The sequence below is a fragment of the Dermochelys coriacea genome, chromosome 4, assembly GCF_009764565.3.
Source record: "Dermochelys coriacea isolate rDerCor1 chromosome 4, rDerCor1.pri.v4, whole genome shotgun sequence".
Lineage (NCBI taxonomy): Eukaryota > Metazoa > Chordata > Testudines > Dermochelyidae > Dermochelys > Dermochelys coriacea.
Genome location: NC_050071.1, coordinates 86,387,534 through 86,406,902, shown reverse-complemented (window position 1 = coordinate 86,406,902; position 19,369 = coordinate 86,387,534). Strand labels below are relative to the sequence as shown.

Below are 19,369 nucleotides of genomic sequence, written 5' to 3'. Positions count from 1 at the left end.
TGATCTGCAAACTCTCTGGGGTAGCTTACTCTGATAGGTAAAATACTGCCATAAAGTAGAAATAAAAAATAGAAATGAAAGACCAATTTTCAATATGGTAAAAGGTTAAAGTAGGGTGACATGAGGCTCTGTACAAGGACTGGAGTTCAATTTTTAAATTATCTTTGTAAAATGCGTGAAAAGTGATATTGCAGAATTTTCAGGTGGCACAATTCTGGAGTTTAGTCAAGCCTGCAGAATACTATGAGGAATGTCAGAGGGACCTAACAAAGCTAGGTAGATGGGCAGCACCAGATCAGATGAAATTTGTTGTTGACAAAATGCAAGATAATGAAGGGGCAAAAAAAAAAGAGAAAGACACAAGTGTCAGCATGATCAGTTCAATGTGCTCTACAGCAGTGGTTCTCAGCCAGGGCTGCGGGTACCCCTGGGGGTATGCAGCGCTCTTCCAAGGAGTACTTAAACTCATCTAGATATTTACCTAACTATACAACAGGCTACATAAAAAGCACTAGTGAAGTCAGTATAAATTAAAATTTCATATACAATGACTTGTTTATACACTATACACTGAAATGTAAGTATGTTTTTATTCTCATTGATTTATTTTATAATTATATGGTAAAAATGAGAAAGTAAGCAATTTTTCTATAATAGTGTGGCTGTGACTTTTTTTGTATTTTTATGTCTGATTTGTAATCAAGTAATTTTTAAGGGAGGTGAAACTTGGGGTACGTAGGAGAAAAATCAGACTCCTGAAAGGGATACAGTAGCCACTACTCTACAGCAACTGTCAAAAGAAAATACATTGGGATGCATAAAGAAAGAACAATACTGAGAACATAACATCATTACATCAAGCTATAGTTCTCCTTACTTGGAATACTGTGTTCAGTTTTAGTTACCCTACCTCAAAACAATGTGGCAGAAACAGAAATTCAGACATGTGTGATGAATATGACTAGATCACGGTAGGATTTTGTATGGATGAGGAATTGAAAGACCAGAACTGCTTCGTTTAGAGAGGAAACAAATGACAGGTGATGTAACGGAAGTATACAATACAATCAAATAGCCTAGAAAAGATAAACTGAATGCTCTTATTTATCCTTTTTCACAATCCAGGAATAAGTGGGATGTTCAGTGAAATTGGAAAGCAACAAATTCAAAACTGACACCTGCAAATACTAAAAAAAAGCCCCAAACACCTGACAACATAACTTAAGACAGACTCATTCCTAAACAATATTGAGATTACTGAGCTGAACAATATTTAGAAAAGGATTAGACACAAAAAGTGGGTGAGAGAATCTTTTATTGGACCAACTTTTGTTGAGGAGAGACACAAGCTTTTGAGCTTACATGGAGCTCTTCTTCAGGTCACTGTATACAGAAAAGGATTAGACATTTATATAGTACAAGTAAATGTCCAGCATTAGAGTTATGTTTAGGAAAGGCTATAAACCCTCATACTTCAGGCCATATGTAACAGAGATTAAGGAGAAACTTTTCTGAAGATCAGGTTCGACCACAATTGTCTACTGTGGGGTTTCTTGCACTCATCTTTGATGCATCTGTTAGTTGATACAGTCAGATACAGGTTACTGAATTAAATGGACAAAAGTGATGGCAATTTCTCTTGTTGTTCTGATTAGTTTATCATATTATTAGTCATTCTTACAGCTTGGCATGGCTACGGCCCTTGCTTTAAGTTAGAATACAGAGAAGTTAACTTATTTCTATCAACCTCGTAGGTCTTATGTGCCTTCCAGTGAGCTTACTATTTAAAGGCTTATCTTCATGGGAAATTATACAGTATAATTATATTGGTAGCATGGCTGTAAGTTTCCTCATTTAGACAAGTCCTCTTTTCAGGCAAAATCTCACACAAAAAGGCTTGGGAAGGAAAAATGGCAGAGATTTTGCCAATTTTTCTGTTGAGTAATAAGTTTGTCCACCCTGTGGAATAAGTAGATCTGCTGAGATCAACATGGAGGCAAAAGCCATATGCATGGAGGCCCTCTGACTCCACAACAGCTCTGAAAGTCTCTTGACCCTCCCTCCAACTTCTTGGCAGTGCAGCAGCAAATGAACCTTGTGACAGATTCCTCTTGAAAAACTACTTCCCAACAGGAGGGATACAGCCCACGTTATATTAACTTTCATGTAAGATCCCGGCAGCAGGGGCAGGAGGATGTGCATTCCCAAGCACTTCCCTAGCTCTTTTATGATTTCTCAGACCTGCAGAGGGCTTTCTTCAGGACTGGGGACACAGGGGAACAGTGCAGCTGATGGTTCCCATCCTTCCATGAGGGAGACCTATGTGCAGAGTCCCCTCTGCATGAAGGTAAACGGCATGATCTGGTACGTCTAGACAAACAGCAACAAGGGATAAAAAGTAGGTGATAATACAATGGACAAGTGTTATGGTTTTTATTTTTTTAAATTAAGAGTTGGACTCCACTGCTCTAAAGCTTGGATCCTTTATCTTTTTAATAGTATAAAATAAAACATTAGATTCTTGGCATTAAAACCATTTCATAGGAGTGGGTGGGTGAGATTCTGTGGCCTGCACTGTGCAGGAGGTCGGACTAGATGATCAGAATGGTCCCTTCTGACCTTAGTATCTATGAATCTATGTTGGAGAGCCAACAATCAAGGTGCTTAGTTAGCACAGAACCAGTAAACTTTCCCAAGCACCAGTCTGAGTCCTGATACAGTAAATAATCAGTTAGCTTTTCATGTGATGAGGGACAGTAAAATTGTGTGCCAGATGAGTTTTTCAGCAATATAAATCTGCACAAGCTATGCACCCGTTTGTCTTTTGACTCCCTGACACCAGCATCACATGCTCTCATGTGTATACAGCTCTACTAGTGCAATTCTTTCTTAACTTGGCTTCAGCACCAGTTATAACTTGTTCTGAATATAGGCAATTAAGTTCACCCTGTTTCATTTTTACATAGGCTGGCTATGAAGTGACACGACTTTAAACTGGCAGTGCTGTCTTTCAGCCTTATGCTGATGGGTATTTATGCTCAGACTCTACCTGTTCTTTTAATGATCCCATTTTTATGCCTTAGGTCAGGCGTAGTCAATTATTTTTTGTCAGGGTCCAAATTTCTTGGTCAAGATATAGTCAAGGTCCCAACGCCAGATAACAATAATAAATAATAATAATAATAGTAAGTAAATAAAAAGATTTTGGGGGCCTAATTAAAAGCGTTTGATGGTCTGGATTTGGCTCATGGTCTCCCTATTAACTACCCCTTCTTTAGGTTATAGGCAATTCCATGCTCCAAATTTAAAACCACAAAAACCAGTACAGACTACACGTTGCATGTAGGTAACTTAAATTATGGCCTTCATTAGAAATAAGGAGATGAAAAGGCTGAGCCTGGTAATCAAATACTTTTTGAAGACAGGTTAGAGCTGAATTTTGAAGGTGGTGTTACAATCAGTACTGTTGGAATAGTTCCTATAAAGGGTTTTTATTAAAATAAAATTTTGGTAACAAGCATAAATAGCAAACACCATTCTATGTAATAGTTAGTAGGAATGCACAGTATCTGCATTTTAAACATTCTTTAACATTTTTACTTTAAAAGATAGAAACAAGTCCATCCAACAGCTTTAAGTTAGCAAAATTTGAAAGAACATAAAAACCATCAGCAACATATGGGTAATTAAAGGGTCTCCTTTTCTCATGAAGAACCTCAATTTCTACATTTATGACAGCCTTTTCTTCATTCCCCCATACTGTTTTTCAAGTACATAGTTTATGCAAACATTCACTTAATTTTTACAGAACCATTGTTCTCTATAAATGTTGAAAACCATTCTAGATCCTCAGTTGGTATCAGGCAGCATTGCTCCACTGAAGTCAAGCTGAGACTTCAGTCTCATTTATCCAATGAAAGTACAATTTGTCAGGGCAACTTTGTAGTTTGGTTTTGTAGGCAGCTCTTCTCTTCGTGATTGTTAATCATGACCTTCAGATTACTCAATTGCTTCTCTCAACCTTCAACAAATCAATTTGCTAAAGCTATTTGCTTTTGTATAAAATTCTGCATACCAAATTTCAATACTGTGTAAAGTTTGATGATAAACTAAATGGCATTTCATCAGAATAATGACAAATTCTTATGCAGAGTGACACTAGATACTAACTCTAATGAGAAGTAGGAACAAAAAAGTCTTTGCATAAATAAAGTCACATTTGCAAAATATCTTATTCAGATAGTATGTTCAGTTGGACAACCAAAGGATATAAAAGCAAGCAAACAAGCCAATTGTTTTTGTCACTTGCAGTATCTATCAGCTTTCAGTTTTGCTCGCCTATATGAAAGAGAAGACAGACAAAATTTAGGTTACACAAAAGCCATATAAATTTGAACAGTGTGATAGTTATAAGATATACGAGGAGGCTGTTATAACATTTGCTTCTACTTAACTTTGGAACATTGGCAAATGACATTAGAGGCCTGTTAGTACTTCTGATTTGTTTGTTGGCTTTGTTAATTTGTACAGCTAGTATTTGCTCTTGCATTAGCGCCGTGAGGAATAGGCCCACTGGTTGCACATGCAACCTTAAAATTTTGGAGTTTTCTGGTTTCTGAATCATGAAGCCTTAATCTTTTACTGTTTTTTTTTTATAGAATTTTTTTTTAAAGACAAAGAATGTAAAGAAAAATGATTCCATAATCAAAAACTATTTGGCTGGACCATCTCTAGCATGCCACATCACACTTAACAAGGAAAGGCTTCACTGGCATACACGGCGAACATCATAGAAAACATTATGCTAGGTTCATAAAATTTTCAGTTGCACAAGTCAGTGCAATGGGGCTGGGCTCCTATGGAACCCTAATGCCTTAAATCAACATAACAATTATACAGCAGTGGCAACAGCTCTTCTCAATGTTTTTTTGCAGCTGAGTTAATTACTTATAGGTATACAGTACAGCTTTCCTTTGCTTAGAAAGCTGGTAAGTAGCGCTTGGGGTATTCTGCATTCCCCAAATACTGTACCCGTACAAAGTGCTATTCTCACACCCTCATAGCTTGGTCAAATCAAGACTAGTTTTCACTAGACAATGTGAAAAGAATCCTCAATAATGGCTATTTCCCTACAAAAATGCAACTTTCTTGTTTTGGTGTCAGAATTGTTGAAAAAAAAAAAACATAAGAATTTTGCTTTTATAATACAGTACTATTGCTCTTCATTCTCCTTGTACTCAACTGACTGAACCAGTTTTGCTCAAGCTTTCCATAAAAGTTTTCTTTCAGGTAGAAACCAGGCAGGCTTGAAAAAGGTGAGTTTCAAAAATATACAGGCAGCAGAAAATGGACTATGGTGAGAACAGTTAGGCAATCTTAACTCTAGTTGTCTTTAGCATTCCAAGTATATCACAGATTCATCTGTCAATAGCTTTCATTTAATTAACAGCTGGAATTATTTGGATTTTAAAATACCTGTCCAGCAACGTCTCATGGAAAGTGCCTTCTTTTCTAGCTTTTTTGAGAGCTTTACTGTCTTCTTGGCTTATTTTGAGTTTACGATCTTGGAAACTTTGGAACTTCTTTCTGCAACCAATAAAGAGAGTGAAAATAGCTCCAGTTCTATTGGAACTTTAAATAATAAAATGCAATAGTTGTGCCAGGATTTCAAAGTTCAATTCCTGGACTAGATTGGTGGCCTAAAAGTAGAGTAAGATGCAAGAGAATCTGTAACGGTCTCACATGTTGCACTGAGTGTTGTGAGTACAACCTATTCAGACACTCTGTGTTCTGAGATCATGGGTGGCGGGTACAATAGCCCAGGGATGTTGCTGCCACACCTGCCAGACCCCTGGTTGCAGGTTTTGGTGGTGAAGTTTTTGCTTTATTATGCCCCATGCAGGTGCCAGGGCAGCTGAGGAGGTGGTATGTGCCTCCTCGGCTGCCCCAGAATCTGCATGGGGCATATCGAAACAGTCTTCTAACAGATGCTTTTCACCTGGGCAGGTTGGGTCTGGGGAGGGAAGGCATGGTGCGGCTTCAGCCAGCCCCCGGCTCCTCCGGGTAGGGCAGGGGGAAAGATAGACAAGCCTCCCCTCCTCTGAGAGGGAAGACTGTTATTCAGCAGAAACGTCTCTGGGTTGTTAATGTGCAGTGCTGACAGGTCTCTGAAGAAAATTTCATTTGACTAGAAGGATGGTGGGTCAGGATTGTTTTAAACAAAGGGAGATGGGAATCCTTTGTGCTCAGATATGGAAATGGATAGTTTATTTTAGATGTAGAAGGCTGGCAGCTAAATAGCTTTCAATTACATACACATAATTGATTTCACATTGTTTAACATTTCCTTTGTCTTCTTCTGGAATGTCATCTTTCTGCTTAGCTTCTCTTTCAGCACAAGTACGGATCTAGTTATTAGGGGAAAAGAAAAATAGAAAATGTACATTATACGAACTACAGTTGATAGTAAGAAAAAATTAAACACATTCTAACTTCTCCTGGCACTCAGGATATGAAAAGTGTTGAATTTTTGAGTAGGTCTTTTCAGTTTCACAGCTTCTTAGGATATAACCAAAGATCTCTTAACAAAAAAGTTGATTCTATTCTATTCTGGTTTTATAAAGCCTTTGCTCCTACCTTGAAATTGTATATATAAAACATACAAACACTAAACAACATTTCACATATTTCTTGAATATACAAACAAAATATATTCTGAATCTACAGTATTAAATACTACATTTAAGGGATTAGCCAAGATTCATGTTGTGACTGGTTCCCCCAGGGTGCCACTTGGAACTGGGTTCCCTTTACACTGTGCTGCTGTGACAGACTCTCAAGCTCTCTTCCAGCATACACACAGGTAGGGCCACACCCAGCTACAGTTTCACACAGATGCTGAGATCAGCTGTGCATGGGAAAGCTCAGCTAAGGAATTGCCCAGCACTCAAGTGCACACCGCCCTTTGCAGTGTAAACCCAAAATTGTCTTGTCTTGTGCTGCACAGAGAACTGTACAGCATAAGCTCATGAAATTCACTCCCTCCCTCGATGTGGAGGAAGATATGCCCAGCTTTTTGGCCCCCCTTTATGAATTCCACAAACTGGTTTTAGAGAAAACCAAAAACAAGTTTATTAACTACAAAAGAGAGATTTTAAGTGATAATAAGGGATAGTGAACAGATCAAAGCAGATTACTGAGTAAATAAAACAAACTCACAAACTAAGCTTAAGGTACTAAAGAAACTGGTACAAATACCCAATTTTCACCCTAAATGTTGTTTTAAGCAGATGCAGAGGTTCTTGAAAGCAAGCTGCTCTTGCTTGCAGCTTAAAACTCCAGGTATTTCTTTCACAGATTAGACACCCTTCCAACCTGGGCTCAGCTCCTCCTCCCCACTCCCCCAGTCTTTGTTTCTAAGGCCTTGTCTACACTGCCAGTTTACGGCACTGCAACTTTCTCACTCAGGGGTGTGAAAAAACATCCCCGAGCGCTGCACGTTTCAGCACTGTGAAGTGGCAGCGTAGAAAGTGCACCAAAACTGGTAGTTGTGCTCCCAGTGCTGGTAGCTACTCCCCTTATGGGGGTGGTGTTTTTTTTGTTTTTTTTTTTTTTTTTTTTTTTTAAACACAGTGCTGGGAGAGCCTGGTGCCACGATTACACAGCCAAGTTAAAGTACTGCCGTATGTTGCTAATAAAGACATACCCTTAGATGTTTCTAGCAGTCATCCTGGGCAGGGATTCAGTGAAGAATGAACCACAATTATGTCATATGTAAAATAGGTTTTACATATGGTGGGAATCCTTTGTCTTCCAATGTGATTCCCACTCCTGGCCAGTGGAAAAGTACTGATTTTATCATGGAGTCAGGTGACTTGATCACATGACCCGGCAGCCATAACTTAAAAGTCTATTTGCAGAGTCCACAGGAAGGCTTTCTAGGAAGGTGGGATATTATCTTCAAAGACCTATTGTTTTTCCAAATGGCCCTTTCCAGCCAGCAGTCTAGACCGACTGCATTGTTTAGTGCGTGTTCCCAAGGTGCAAACACATTTGTAATAGGTATATAGACAATATTCCTAACTTCAGATACAAAAATGTACATTAATACAAATATGATAATCATATTCAGTAAATCATAACCTTTCCAATAGTATCTCACATGACCCATCTTGCATAAAATACATCTTAATTATGCCATTATCGTAACAGTATTTCTATGAATTATATGGGGCGTGATGTCACACATGTTCTGAAATAGTTAATGCTTTGCTATATATGCAATTAAAATATCATCATCTGTACCTGGCAATATGAAAGAGGACTTGGAGACTCCTATTTAAATTGTACAATCTTACAAGACTGAATTCTTAGCAAATTTTATATACCAAGTTTTAGATTAAGTTTATGGGATTTTAGAAACTAGAAGTCAAGACAAGAATTTTTTTTTTACTCATTTAATGTCCAGGAGTGACAATGTATTGCATTTCTAATTTAACTGATGTTGAATTATAGATGGAGCTTAAGTGCTTTTCTATTACAAACTGTGATAGTCTTGTTTTTACTAACCAGAGACATCTAGTATTTGCACCCGACACTGCCAAGGAAAACCCAAGTTGTTGTCAGTTACTGGCAAGGAGGAGGTGGTACACTTCTGAGCAAGTGTTGAACAAAAAATGTAGCATACTATTAGAGAGCAATTTGCTGTCAGAAGTACAATCTGATTTGTTCAGACCGAAAAAGACAGTGACCACTTGTGTTCAGAGATCTTGTGGCATTTGCACAAGAGTAAGGAGTTTGCAATCCTGGTTACTTGGCATAAGCCAGTTTTGCTGAGTAGTCTGCCTACCTGCAATTTCCAATGAGTATAACTCTCTTCCAGTCTTAAATGGTTAGGCAGCAGATTTGTTGAAAAGCTGCCCCATATGACCTTGGAGAGGTCCGTAATTCGGTGATGAATGAAGATGCTCCGTAATATGAAGTTTGTAAAGTGAAGTAGAAAAATTCATGATGAAAGGTATTATGTAAACTTATGATGTTAGAATGTTTGTTCCATAAATATTATGGTAGTGCATAGTTTTGCATTTTCCATTATAGCATTCAAGCTGATAATATATCGCACACGCAAATTACCTTTATCATTTCTTCTTCCCCTGCAGTTTTACTTTTGGCTTCTATATCTCCCTCTTCATTACAGGTGATAAAACAGCTATTTGCTGCTAATAAAGCCATTTTTCCCTGTTAAAATACCACCACTTAAGTTAGTACTGTTAACAAATTTTAGACAAGTCTTAAAATTATAAGAATTCTAGAATACTCCAGAAGACACCACAGATGTCTTCTCACCTTCTGTCTAAGGAATTCTCAGTAGCCACCCTTGGCAATCTGCTATCTCTTTTACTCTTGCATTGTATTTTGCTGCCAAAACCAGACAAACATTTTGATTTAAAGTCTTTAAAGGTACAGTAGTGTACCCAACTGCAACTTACAAGTTAACTATTCTTTATAATTTTGCAATACCTGTCATGTCATTGTTTTACCACCTGCATAGAAGTGTATCCCATTAGCACTATTAATGTTAAGTTTAAAACACAAATTTTTACCAAGAACATCACCTGCAGTTAATATTAGAGATAGCTTACATCTTGGAAGACAGGTTCCCATTGCTCTCTCGATCCTATTGCATCTGATCGTCCAATAACAAGACCATCTGAATTTATGCCAAGGTATTTGCCATAGCCAGACTTCAGTGCAATTCTTACAGAAATGAGGAAAAAGGATAGTGTTTTAATTTTAAAACATTCTGTAAAATATTCAATATATCAAAGAGGTCCAGTATTTTGGTTTTAGCTATACATTTAAGAGCTAGATGTTACAATAAATGAGATTTTAAGGGAGGGATATTTAGCTTTGATTCAGGGTAAGAGATCACATATAGTAGTCTAAATGAGACCTTATGAACATTCTTGAAGTAAAACCTGCACAACATCAAATTTTTCAAAAATCCACTGGAATAATTACCTGGTGTCAGACAACTTTACTGCTGTAAACTGCTCAGGAGGACTAGGGCCATCATCCTCTGAAAAAAAGAGACATTTTTTTTGAAAATTATTATTAGATATACAATTTTTGAATTTATGAGACTAAATTTAAATAAAGATGGTAGATTATACAAGAATTACCAATGTACAATACAGAAAAAGGCTATAACGTGGGGCCAAATATTGACATAAATTTTCAGAAGAGTATCCAACTACTGTAAAAGCAAAAAAGAGTTTTATAGGAGTTATCTAAGCACTTACAGTATATGGTTAGCATTCTACAAGACACAAATAAAGACAATCCCTGTCCCCAACAAATTTAGGATTGAGAATTTATAACTATTCATGGAAAATGGGTATCTAAATCCACTGAATTGCTTTGTGAATATCAGCCTATGCATTATATAAGCTTCTCATAAGAAAATGTACTTGCACTGTTTTACTTGAGCGCATGACTAGAATTCAGTATTTTAAAAGCCACTACCACTTTTGTAAGAGCAGGAATGATATACTGCCACCATTCCTGGACTGGCCGTTACCTTACTCTGGGATTGAAAGACATCCAAATTCACTCTGCTTCCAGAATAGGGATTCCCTACTTGAGCAGTGCCTCTCTCACTCCCAGAGTGCAGGAAAGACCAGCTACCAGGCCACCTCCACAGAACATCTACATAACAATTACAGGTATAGGAGGGTTAGTCAGCACCCTTTGATGTGGAGTGGGAGTTGTTGGTTGGTAAATGAGGGTCCTAGTCTGACTTTAGTTTCTCTTTTTATAAGACAAAAAGAGAAACTAAAGTTAGACCAGGACCCTCATTCTGGTTTTGCATAGTTACTTACAAGAGTGACAGTGCTTTCCATCTTGTTAAAGGCCTAAACATACAGGTGAGCATCAGGAAAGGAACTGAACTGCATGTTGTCATAAATATAAATATAAAGGGAAGGCTAACCACCTTTAAATCCCTCCTGGCCAGAGGAAAAACCCTTTCACCTGTAAAGGGTTAAGAAGCTAAAGATAACCTCGCTGGCAGCTGACCAAAATGACCAGTGAGGAGACAAGATGCTTTCAAAGCTGGGGGGGGGGGGGAAACAAAGGGTCTTCTCTGTTTGTGTGATGCTCTTGCTGGGACAAGAGCAGGAATGCAGGTCAGAACTCCTGTAAAGAGTTAATAAGCAATCTAGTTAGATATGCCTTAGATTCTGTTTTGTTTAAGTGGCTGATAAAATAAGTTGTGCTGAATGGGATGTATATTGCTGTTTTTATGTCTTTTTGTAACTTAAGGTTTTGCCTAGAGGGATTCTCTCTGTTTTTGAATCTGATTACCTTGTAAGGTATTTACCATCCTGATTTTACAGAGGTGATTCTTTTACTTTTTCTTTAATTAAAATTCTTCTTTTAAGAACCTGATTGCTTTTTCCTTGTTCTTAAGATCCAAGGGTTTGGCTCTGTGTTCACCTATGCAAATTGGTGAGGATTTTTATCAAGCCTTCCCCAGGAAAGGGGGTGTAGTGTTTGGGGGATTTTTTTTGCGGGGGGGGGGGGGGACAAAAGACGTTTCCAAGTGGGCACTTCCCCTGTTATTTTTGTTAGACACTTTGGTGGTGGCAGCATAAAGGTTCAAGGACAAAAGGTAAAAGTTTGTACCTTGGGGAAGTTTTAACCTAAGCTGTAAGAATAAGCTTTGGGGGTCTTTCATGCAGGTCCCCACATCTGTACCCTAGAGTTCAGGGTGGGGAAGGAACCTTGACATGGTGGCAGAGCGGTGGGGTTTATTTGAAATCATTTTCAGATTTTTTTTTTTTTTGAACCAGAAACACAGAAGGATTTTAAAAGATTTTAAAGGGTTTTGTAAAAGGGGACAAATCAACAAGCATAACAAAAGGGAGCTTGCTTTTGTGAGCTGGAGTTTTCCGTACCTAAAGGCAGGGTAGTTAAGCTCCTGCAGGGAAATTCACAAGTTCTTCACAGACCTGAAGAGGTGGTTTTTTTTTTTTTTTTTTTTTAAGCTAAGAGCAACTAGAGTGTTTTTCTGTCTATTTGTCTGGAGACAAAGGATTTTTCTGTCGGCTGAGAATACTATCAGAGAACATAGGTATCAGGTTACAGCACAACCTATTTTTTTTGACAAGCCAAGTGTGTTTGTTTGTTTGTTTTATTTCTAACCCTCGGGTGTAAAGTTAGTTAATAACAGAGAGGCAAACATAACAGAAACCAAGGCAGAAAAAACCAAAGAGGCTGTCCACAGGAGAGAACTGGAGGCAGCGAAAGAGGCAGAAAAAAACCAAGAGGCTGCCCACAGCAGAGCTATGGAGACAAAGGAAAAAGAACTGGAGGAGAAGGAAAAAGAAAGGAAGCATGCTAAGGAGGAAGAGGAAAAGGAAAAAGAGAGGGAGCATGCACTGGAGATGGAGAAGGCAAAGGCTCAGCAGTATAGCAATCCTTCTCCAGGTACCGCTTCACATTCCAGGAAGGTCCCCACCTACAAGGCAGGTGATGATACCGAGGCCTTCTTAAAACACTTCGAAAAGGCCTGCCTTGGGTACAGCATCTCTACAGACCAATACATGGTAGAACTGAGGCTGCAACTCAGTGGACCCTTAACCGAGGTGGCAGCTGAAATGCCTAAGAAACACATGAACAAGTATGAACTGTTTAAAACCCAGGCAAGAGTCAGAATGGGGCTAACACCCGAGCATTCCCGTTGGTGGTTCAGAGCCCCAAGGTGGAAACCAGACGTGTCATTTACCTGACAAGCCTATCATATTGTGAAACATTGGGATACTTGGATATCAGGAGCAAGTGTTAACTCTCCAGAAGAGTTGCCCTTCCTAATGCAAATAGAGCAGTTCTTAGAGGGTGTTCCTGAGGAAATAAAAAGATACATCCTAGATGGGAAGCCCACAACTGTAATCGAGGCAGGGGAGATTGGAGCCAAATGGGTGGAGGTGGCAGAAAAGAAAAAAAAATAGTAGCAGTTGGGGCGAATATCAGAAGGGGAAAACCAGAACAAAACGGGTGGAGGGAGGAGAGAGGAACAATCCTGGTCGCAGTTGAAGCGGATACTAGAAGGGATACCCACCCTACTATCGGAGGCAGCCCAAGGCCCCAACTACACCCCAAGGAACACTCCAGACACCTTATCGTCCTGCCACACCATTCTCCAGCAACCCACCTCGCCACAGTGACCCGTCAGCTGGACGATGTTTTAAATGTAATGAGCTGGAGCATGTAAAAGCCAATTGTCCCAAGAATCCCAATAGATCATTGCACCGGAATCACATCAGAGGTCCTCAGGTCCAGATACCTCCCAGATACCCTCGGAGCGGAGGGAAACTGTGAGTGTGGGTGGGAAGAAGGTCACAGCGTGGAGGGACACCAGAGCACAAGTGTTGGCTATCCATGCTTCCTTAGTGGACCCCAATTTAATCAACCCAGAGATCCAAGTGACAATTCAATCCTTCAAGTCCAACTCTCTTAGTTTGCCTACAGCCAAGTTGCCTGTCCAGTACAAGGGCTGGTCAGGAACATAGACTTTTGCAGTCTATGATGATTATCCCATCCCCAGGCTGCCCCGGGAAGACTTGGCCAGTCATGTGAAGCTAGCCAAGAAGGTGGGAATGGTCACCCACAGCCAGGCTAAGCAAGCTGTCACGCCTAGCTCTGTTCCGGAAACTTCTACCAGGACCCGGTCAGAGGTGATGGAACCGGACCCCAAGCCAACGTCTGCAACAACAGTAGTGGATCCAGTCCCAGAGACCCAGATAGAGCCAGACCCAGAACCAAAACTGGCGGAACAACCAGCATCAGAACCAGTGCCAGCACCGAATTCAGTACTTGCAACCCCAACACCAGAGGGCCCCACCGAACCTGCACCGGCAGCAGCAGATAACCCTACACAAGAGGCTCAGCTGGAGCCTGAAACCCAACGTAGTGCACCAGCAGAAAGCGGTTCGCAGTCAACGGAAACAGCCCCATCCCCTACATCGCTTCCGGGGGACCAAGCCTAGGTCCACAATCCAACGAGGAACTGATGTCTGCAGCATCAAGGGAACAGTTCCAGACGGAACAGGAAGCAGATGAAAGTCTCCAGAGAGCTTGGATGACGGCACGGAGCAACCCACTGCCTCACAGCTCTTCTAATCAATCCAGGTTTTATTGTAGAAAAAGGACTTTTATACAAGGAAACTGAGCATCAGGAAAGGAACTGAATTGCATGTATAAAGAAAAAATCAAGACTAGCTTAGAAAAATTAATTAGTGGTCAGTCATTAGGATTCAGTTATCCTCTTGGCTGTGCTATGCAGCCATATAGGATGATATTTTGTATTATGTATATTAACTAGCATCACTATAAAAAAATCTTTAGTTTATTGGCGTGAACAAAAACTCTCCATTTAGCAAAATATGTTTCATACCTCGACACTGCAAAATTTTTCTTTTCCTGATACAAACCTTTATGTGGTGCTCCAAGTGTAAAAAGGCCATTGTCAAGAGCGTGGATATAAGCTCCCTTGTCCAGTTCTATTGCTACAGTTCCTGTGATTTCACCAAAATTTTTTACTGCCCACCAGCTTCCTAAAATATAAGAAAATGAAACAACATAGCACACTTACAACTGGATTTTAGCCAAATACTATTATTATTTGAATTAGCATAGCACATAGGAGCCCTATCATGGATCAGAACCCCATAATACTATGTGTTGTACAGAACAAAATGATGGTCCCTGCCTCAAAGAATTTGCAACTGACAACAGATGGATACAGACAGACAGGGGAGTACAAGGAACCAAGACAGTATTCATTAGCATGATAGGCAATGGTCTCAGCATACCAGCAACCTAACTGTCTTCAGTCTTTTTGTAGGCGTCACGGCAAAGGAAAGGGTTTGGAGGATAACGATGTTTGTGGGGAACTGCTCTTAAGCACAAGGGACAGCACGGAGAAAGCATTAAGGTGCTTATTTGAAAATTTAATAAGTGGGTGAAAGAGGCTGGCATCAACAGCAAATCAGAGGTGTGAATCAACATCTCAACTGTGAATAAGAAATTATAGGTAGGGTTGGGATACACTGTGCAGGATTTTGAAAGAGAAGCAGCTTATAGTTGATGTGATAGTTTGACCATATCATCTTTCTCTTTGCAACACTCCATTGGCTCTCCCATCTCTAACAGGCTAGGAATATGATCTTTGCAGCGGCATTCTGAATGGATATGAATGGGACAAGATTGCATTTGTTACGGATGTTAAAAAGAGAAAAGGATGTTCCAGTGATCAAGATGCAGCAATAGCTGCATGGATGGATAGGAAAGGCTGTAGCGGGGGTAGGCAACTATGGCACGTGTGCCAAAGGCAGCACGCAAGCTGATTTTCAGTGGCACTCACACTGCCTGGGTCCTGGCCACCAGTCCAGGGGGGCTCTGCATTTTAATTTAATTCTAAATGAAGCTTCTTAAACATTTTAAAAACCTTATTTACTTTACATACAACAATAGTTACATATTATAGACTTGTAGAAAAAGACCTTCTAAAAACGTTAAAATGTATTACTGGCATGTGAAACCTTAAATTACAGTGAATAAATGAAGACTCAGCACATTACTTCTGAAATGTTGCCGCTCTCTGGGCTATATCTTAGAGAAGTTTTTCAGAAAGAATCTGCAAGATAGCTTACATATGAGGATCTAGAGAGAGGTCTGAGTTGAAGAGGATGCCCCAGGTTCTGTGCCTGAGTGAAAAAGGAAGCAGTGCAGGAAGGGCATTGAGGGAAGATTAAGAGTTGTTTTAGCCATGTTGAGCTTCAGCTGATGGCTAGACATCCACGAGGAGATAGACACAGATTTTGGTCTGGGTAGGAAATAGATCTTATCTAGTAATATGTAGTAGCATGATAAGCTCCTACTATTTAGGTAGTTTGCTGTGAAGCCTTGATCGATCATTATATTTAGGCTTATTTTGCTCTTGCAGTAAAACAATCTACAATCTATTCCAGAAGTTGAACAAAAGTGTTCTGCATCATTCACTTTAAAGCGAATAAATGACAAACACCAAATACTCTATTTGACTGATGACGTGACACCCTGCAATTAGAAGTCAGACTTAGCTGTTGAAAGATTGTTTGTAGCCTTATACTTAGAATGGCCTTTTCCTCTTTTCTTGGAAGCAGCCAAGAGAACATAGTGCGTGTAGAGAAACAGAGGCTACTGGACATCAGACCTCCCTTCTACCCCTTATAAAAAAAGATTTCTGTTCAGACTTTTTAAACAAAGTCATTTATGTATTTTTCTTGACTACAAGAACTATGATTTATAGGTTTGCAAACATGTACAAATAGTCAACACAAAAGCGTTTGGTATTCATGCCAGAAGCCCAAACAAGAAAACAAAACAAACACCCTAACTTTTCTTGTCTTTATCTTTACTTCTATACTGGTGCGCACATCCTTGAAAGCCCACTCACCAACAATATCAAGCTGATCTTCTGCATTTTCTTCTCTTTTTCTTTTCTTATCTCTGTGTTTTTTCTTACTGCAAAGCGAGACAATGGCAAAAATGGCTAAATAATAAACCTTCCCTAACTAACCGCGTGTGTCTGGATCACTACCGCTAATACATAATATCAGGGGAGGAGGAGGAGAAGAGAGGGGCAGGTCACCAGGACAAGCCTCCGCTCTGACAGGGCAGCCCTGGGCTCTGCAGACCTAGCTGTCAGCAGGCTCACGTTGTACCCATCTCAGAAGTCGGTTTTTAAACCGCTTTACTCAGCACCAGGCAGGACCCCGTGTGGACGCTCTTGCTGGGGTTTAGTTCACACCTGATCCCAGTCAGTTTAAGCTACAGCGAGCCAGGGCCGCTTTACGCCGGAACGAGCGCGGCCACAGGGGGACGGGGGATAGGGCGCGCTGTGACTTCACGGCTGGGCAGCGAGGGAGCGAGCCGCGTCCGGGAGCAGCAGCCAGAGACGGACCGGCCTGTCCATGCCGGGGGGCGGGGCTCATCGCGGCGCCTTGGCGACCAATGGCGGGGGGAGAAACGTCCCGGCCACTTCGCACCTTTTCTCCTTCGCCCCCTTGAGAACGAGCTTGGTGGATTTCACGCAGGTGTATTCCGCCATCGCTGCCCAACAGAGGCCACGCCTCCCTGCACCTCCGACGGGGGCCGCAGAGGGACAAATGAGAGCGGCCGGCCCTTAGGCAACGCGTGCGACTGGTGTGCACATGCGCAGTGGGGGAGCGAAGCCCCTGCCCTCACCCGGCTGTTCCCGCCCCCTACGGGCGGGTGCTGTGAGTCTGCAGTTCGGTACCCACGGCTGGCCCACGCCAGCCGCCTCCTGTGCTTGGGGCTCCGACTAAGGGACCGTTTAATTACCACGTAGACCCGGGCCCCTCCCACCTTGCAGGGTCTTAGACCTAATGTCCGCACCACAGTGAAACAACCCTGTGAGCCCGAGCCTCACGAGCCCAACTCAGCTGGCACGGGCCAACCAGGGGGTTTTCATTGCTGCGGAGACATACTCATAGTCTGTGTCTGCACTGCAACTTCCTTCATCAGTATGTAGAGTATGTGTAACTAGACTCCACAGTGACAAGCGGCCGGTGTCCACACTACAGTGTGTAGCCACAGGTGTCGATGAAAGGGTCTGGCAGGGGAGGCCGCAGGGAAAGGCTCAGCAGCGGGGAGCTGCCAAAGCTTTTCTGCGCTGCCTTCCCTCTGCCAGAGCCTTTCCCCGCTGCTGGAGCCTTTCCTTGTGGAGGGGAAATACTCCAGCAGCGGGGAGGCAGTGGAACACGACATTGCTAAAAATAGCTGTGTAGAGGGGCAGAGGTACAGCTTGGGTGTGTAGAGTGCCACATAGGGGACATAACCAAAGGGTTCAGGTGTGTTTTTACTCTGCTCGCCTAAGCAGTACCTCACCGTCTACACTACTATTTATATCCATGCTAAGGGTGCGTATAGTGTCTGTATTCTACATGCCACCAAAAGGAGTGTGCAGTGTAGATGTATCCTAAGGGTTTTATAGTAGAGCCCATCACCATAATATCTGAACATCATCTACATACAATCAATATCAATAGCCAAGACTCAATGGACTTCATGATGTCTCTGGCCCTTCTTCCTTTTCAGGTCAAAACTCTGTTTGGGATAGGTTGATTCTTTTTTTCTTTTTGGGTGGTGATGAAAGGCATTTAGAAATAAAAGAGTTGTTTGAACAATGAGCATCACTTACGTTGAAAAGGCTTTCTCAAAGAGGAAGGCTTTGCAACATTTCCTAAAAATGGTCACACTCTAGATTCACCTGATTTCCTCAGGAAGATTGTTCCATAGCCAAATCCCTTCAACAAAGAATGCTTTGTCCCCAGCTCTCACATGCTTTATCCAGGGCTTTCAGATCTCATTGTCCCAGAGGAGCTCTGCTGTCATGGTGATTCATAGATCAAAAATTAGACTTTGATGTAGGTGGGCCTTGATTCATTACTTGCTTAGAAAATCAGGATGAAAGCATGAGAAACTAGTGTGATGGGCCACACTAAGAACTTGAAGAAACTTGAGCACAGGCTTGATGTGTTCATGGTGGCCTGAGCCATGGAGAAGGTGGGCAGCCACACTCTCTATCAGCTACAGTCAGTGCATCATCTGCTTATTCAGTTGCAGATATGAGTTACAGTAATCCAGTCTGGAGGTGACAAATGCATAGATCGGTATGGCCAGGTCCTTGTCTGCATGAGAGGGACAAAGTTTCATATCAACCTGGAGGTGAGAGAAGGCATTTTTGGAAACTGATGCTTCCTGGTCATCCAAGCTTAGTGAGGGGTCAAATAGGATCCTGAGGCTTCACATCGCTTTGACGAATGAGGGCTGTGTGCCTTTGATGGAAGGTGAAGACAATGTCTTGGCCAGCTCTTACAAGCTGTTCTTCTTTCTGACCAGTGCCACTTTGATTTTACCTGGGTTCAGCTTGAATCAGCTGCTCTTCATCTAAGAGCTTATTTTCCATAAATGTTCTGACATTTAAAAAACGGTGGTGGTTGCATCAGTTGAGAATGAGATATATAGTTGAGTATCATTGGCATACTGTTGAAAACTAAGCCCGTAGCATCTCACTCTCTCTCCCAGTGGTCTCATGTAGATATTGAAGAATTGGGGGGATAGTAGGGATTGCTGCAGGATCCTTAGGTGAGGGTCTTCAGAGGGAGAAGAAGTTACCCATCACTACTCTTAGTTCTTCTGGAGAGGAATTATTGGAGCCACTAGTGCTGAGTCATCTTCTGTGTCAAGTAGGAAAGTTAGTAGAACTTTCTGGTCCACGGCATCAAAGGCTGCAGAGAGGTCC

The 19,369-nt window shown here is 41.2% G+C and overlaps 1 protein-coding gene across 1 annotated transcript; it reads right to left on the bottom strand.

Moving 5' to 3' along the window:
- Positions 1 to 3,472: 3,472 nt before the first annotated feature.
- On the bottom strand, positions 3,473 to 17,291 carry FRG1 (FSHD region gene 1). Its single transcript, XM_038400397.2, has 9 exons — positions 17,091 to 17,291; positions 16,499 to 16,566; positions 14,493 to 14,615; positions 10,021 to 10,078; positions 9,642 to 9,756; positions 9,133 to 9,237; positions 6,316 to 6,407; positions 5,476 to 5,586; positions 3,473 to 4,338 (listed from the first exon to the last, which is right to left on the bottom strand). The coding sequence occupies exons 1-9, from the start codon at positions 17,150 to 17,152 to the stop codon at positions 4,302 to 4,304; spliced, it is 771 nt and encodes a 256-aa protein (XP_038256325.1). The 5' UTR covers positions 17,153 to 17,291; the 3' UTR covers positions 3,473 to 4,301.
- Between the last annotated feature and the right edge of the window lie 2,078 nt (positions 17,292 to 19,369).

Coding starts and splice junctions, on each gene's coding strand:
- FRG1 (XM_038400397.2), bottom strand. CDS start 17,152: ATGGCGGAATACACCTGCGTGAAATCCACCAAGCTCGTTCTCAAGGGG. Junction 9,238..9,641: donor GGGAACCTGTCTTCCAAGAT/GTAAGCTATCTC, acceptor GTATTTTAACAG/GGAAAAATGGCTTTATTAGC. Junction 6,408..9,132: donor GGGAAGAAGAAATGATAAAG/GTAATTTGCGTG, acceptor CCTAATAACTAG/ATCCGTACTTGTGCTGAAAG.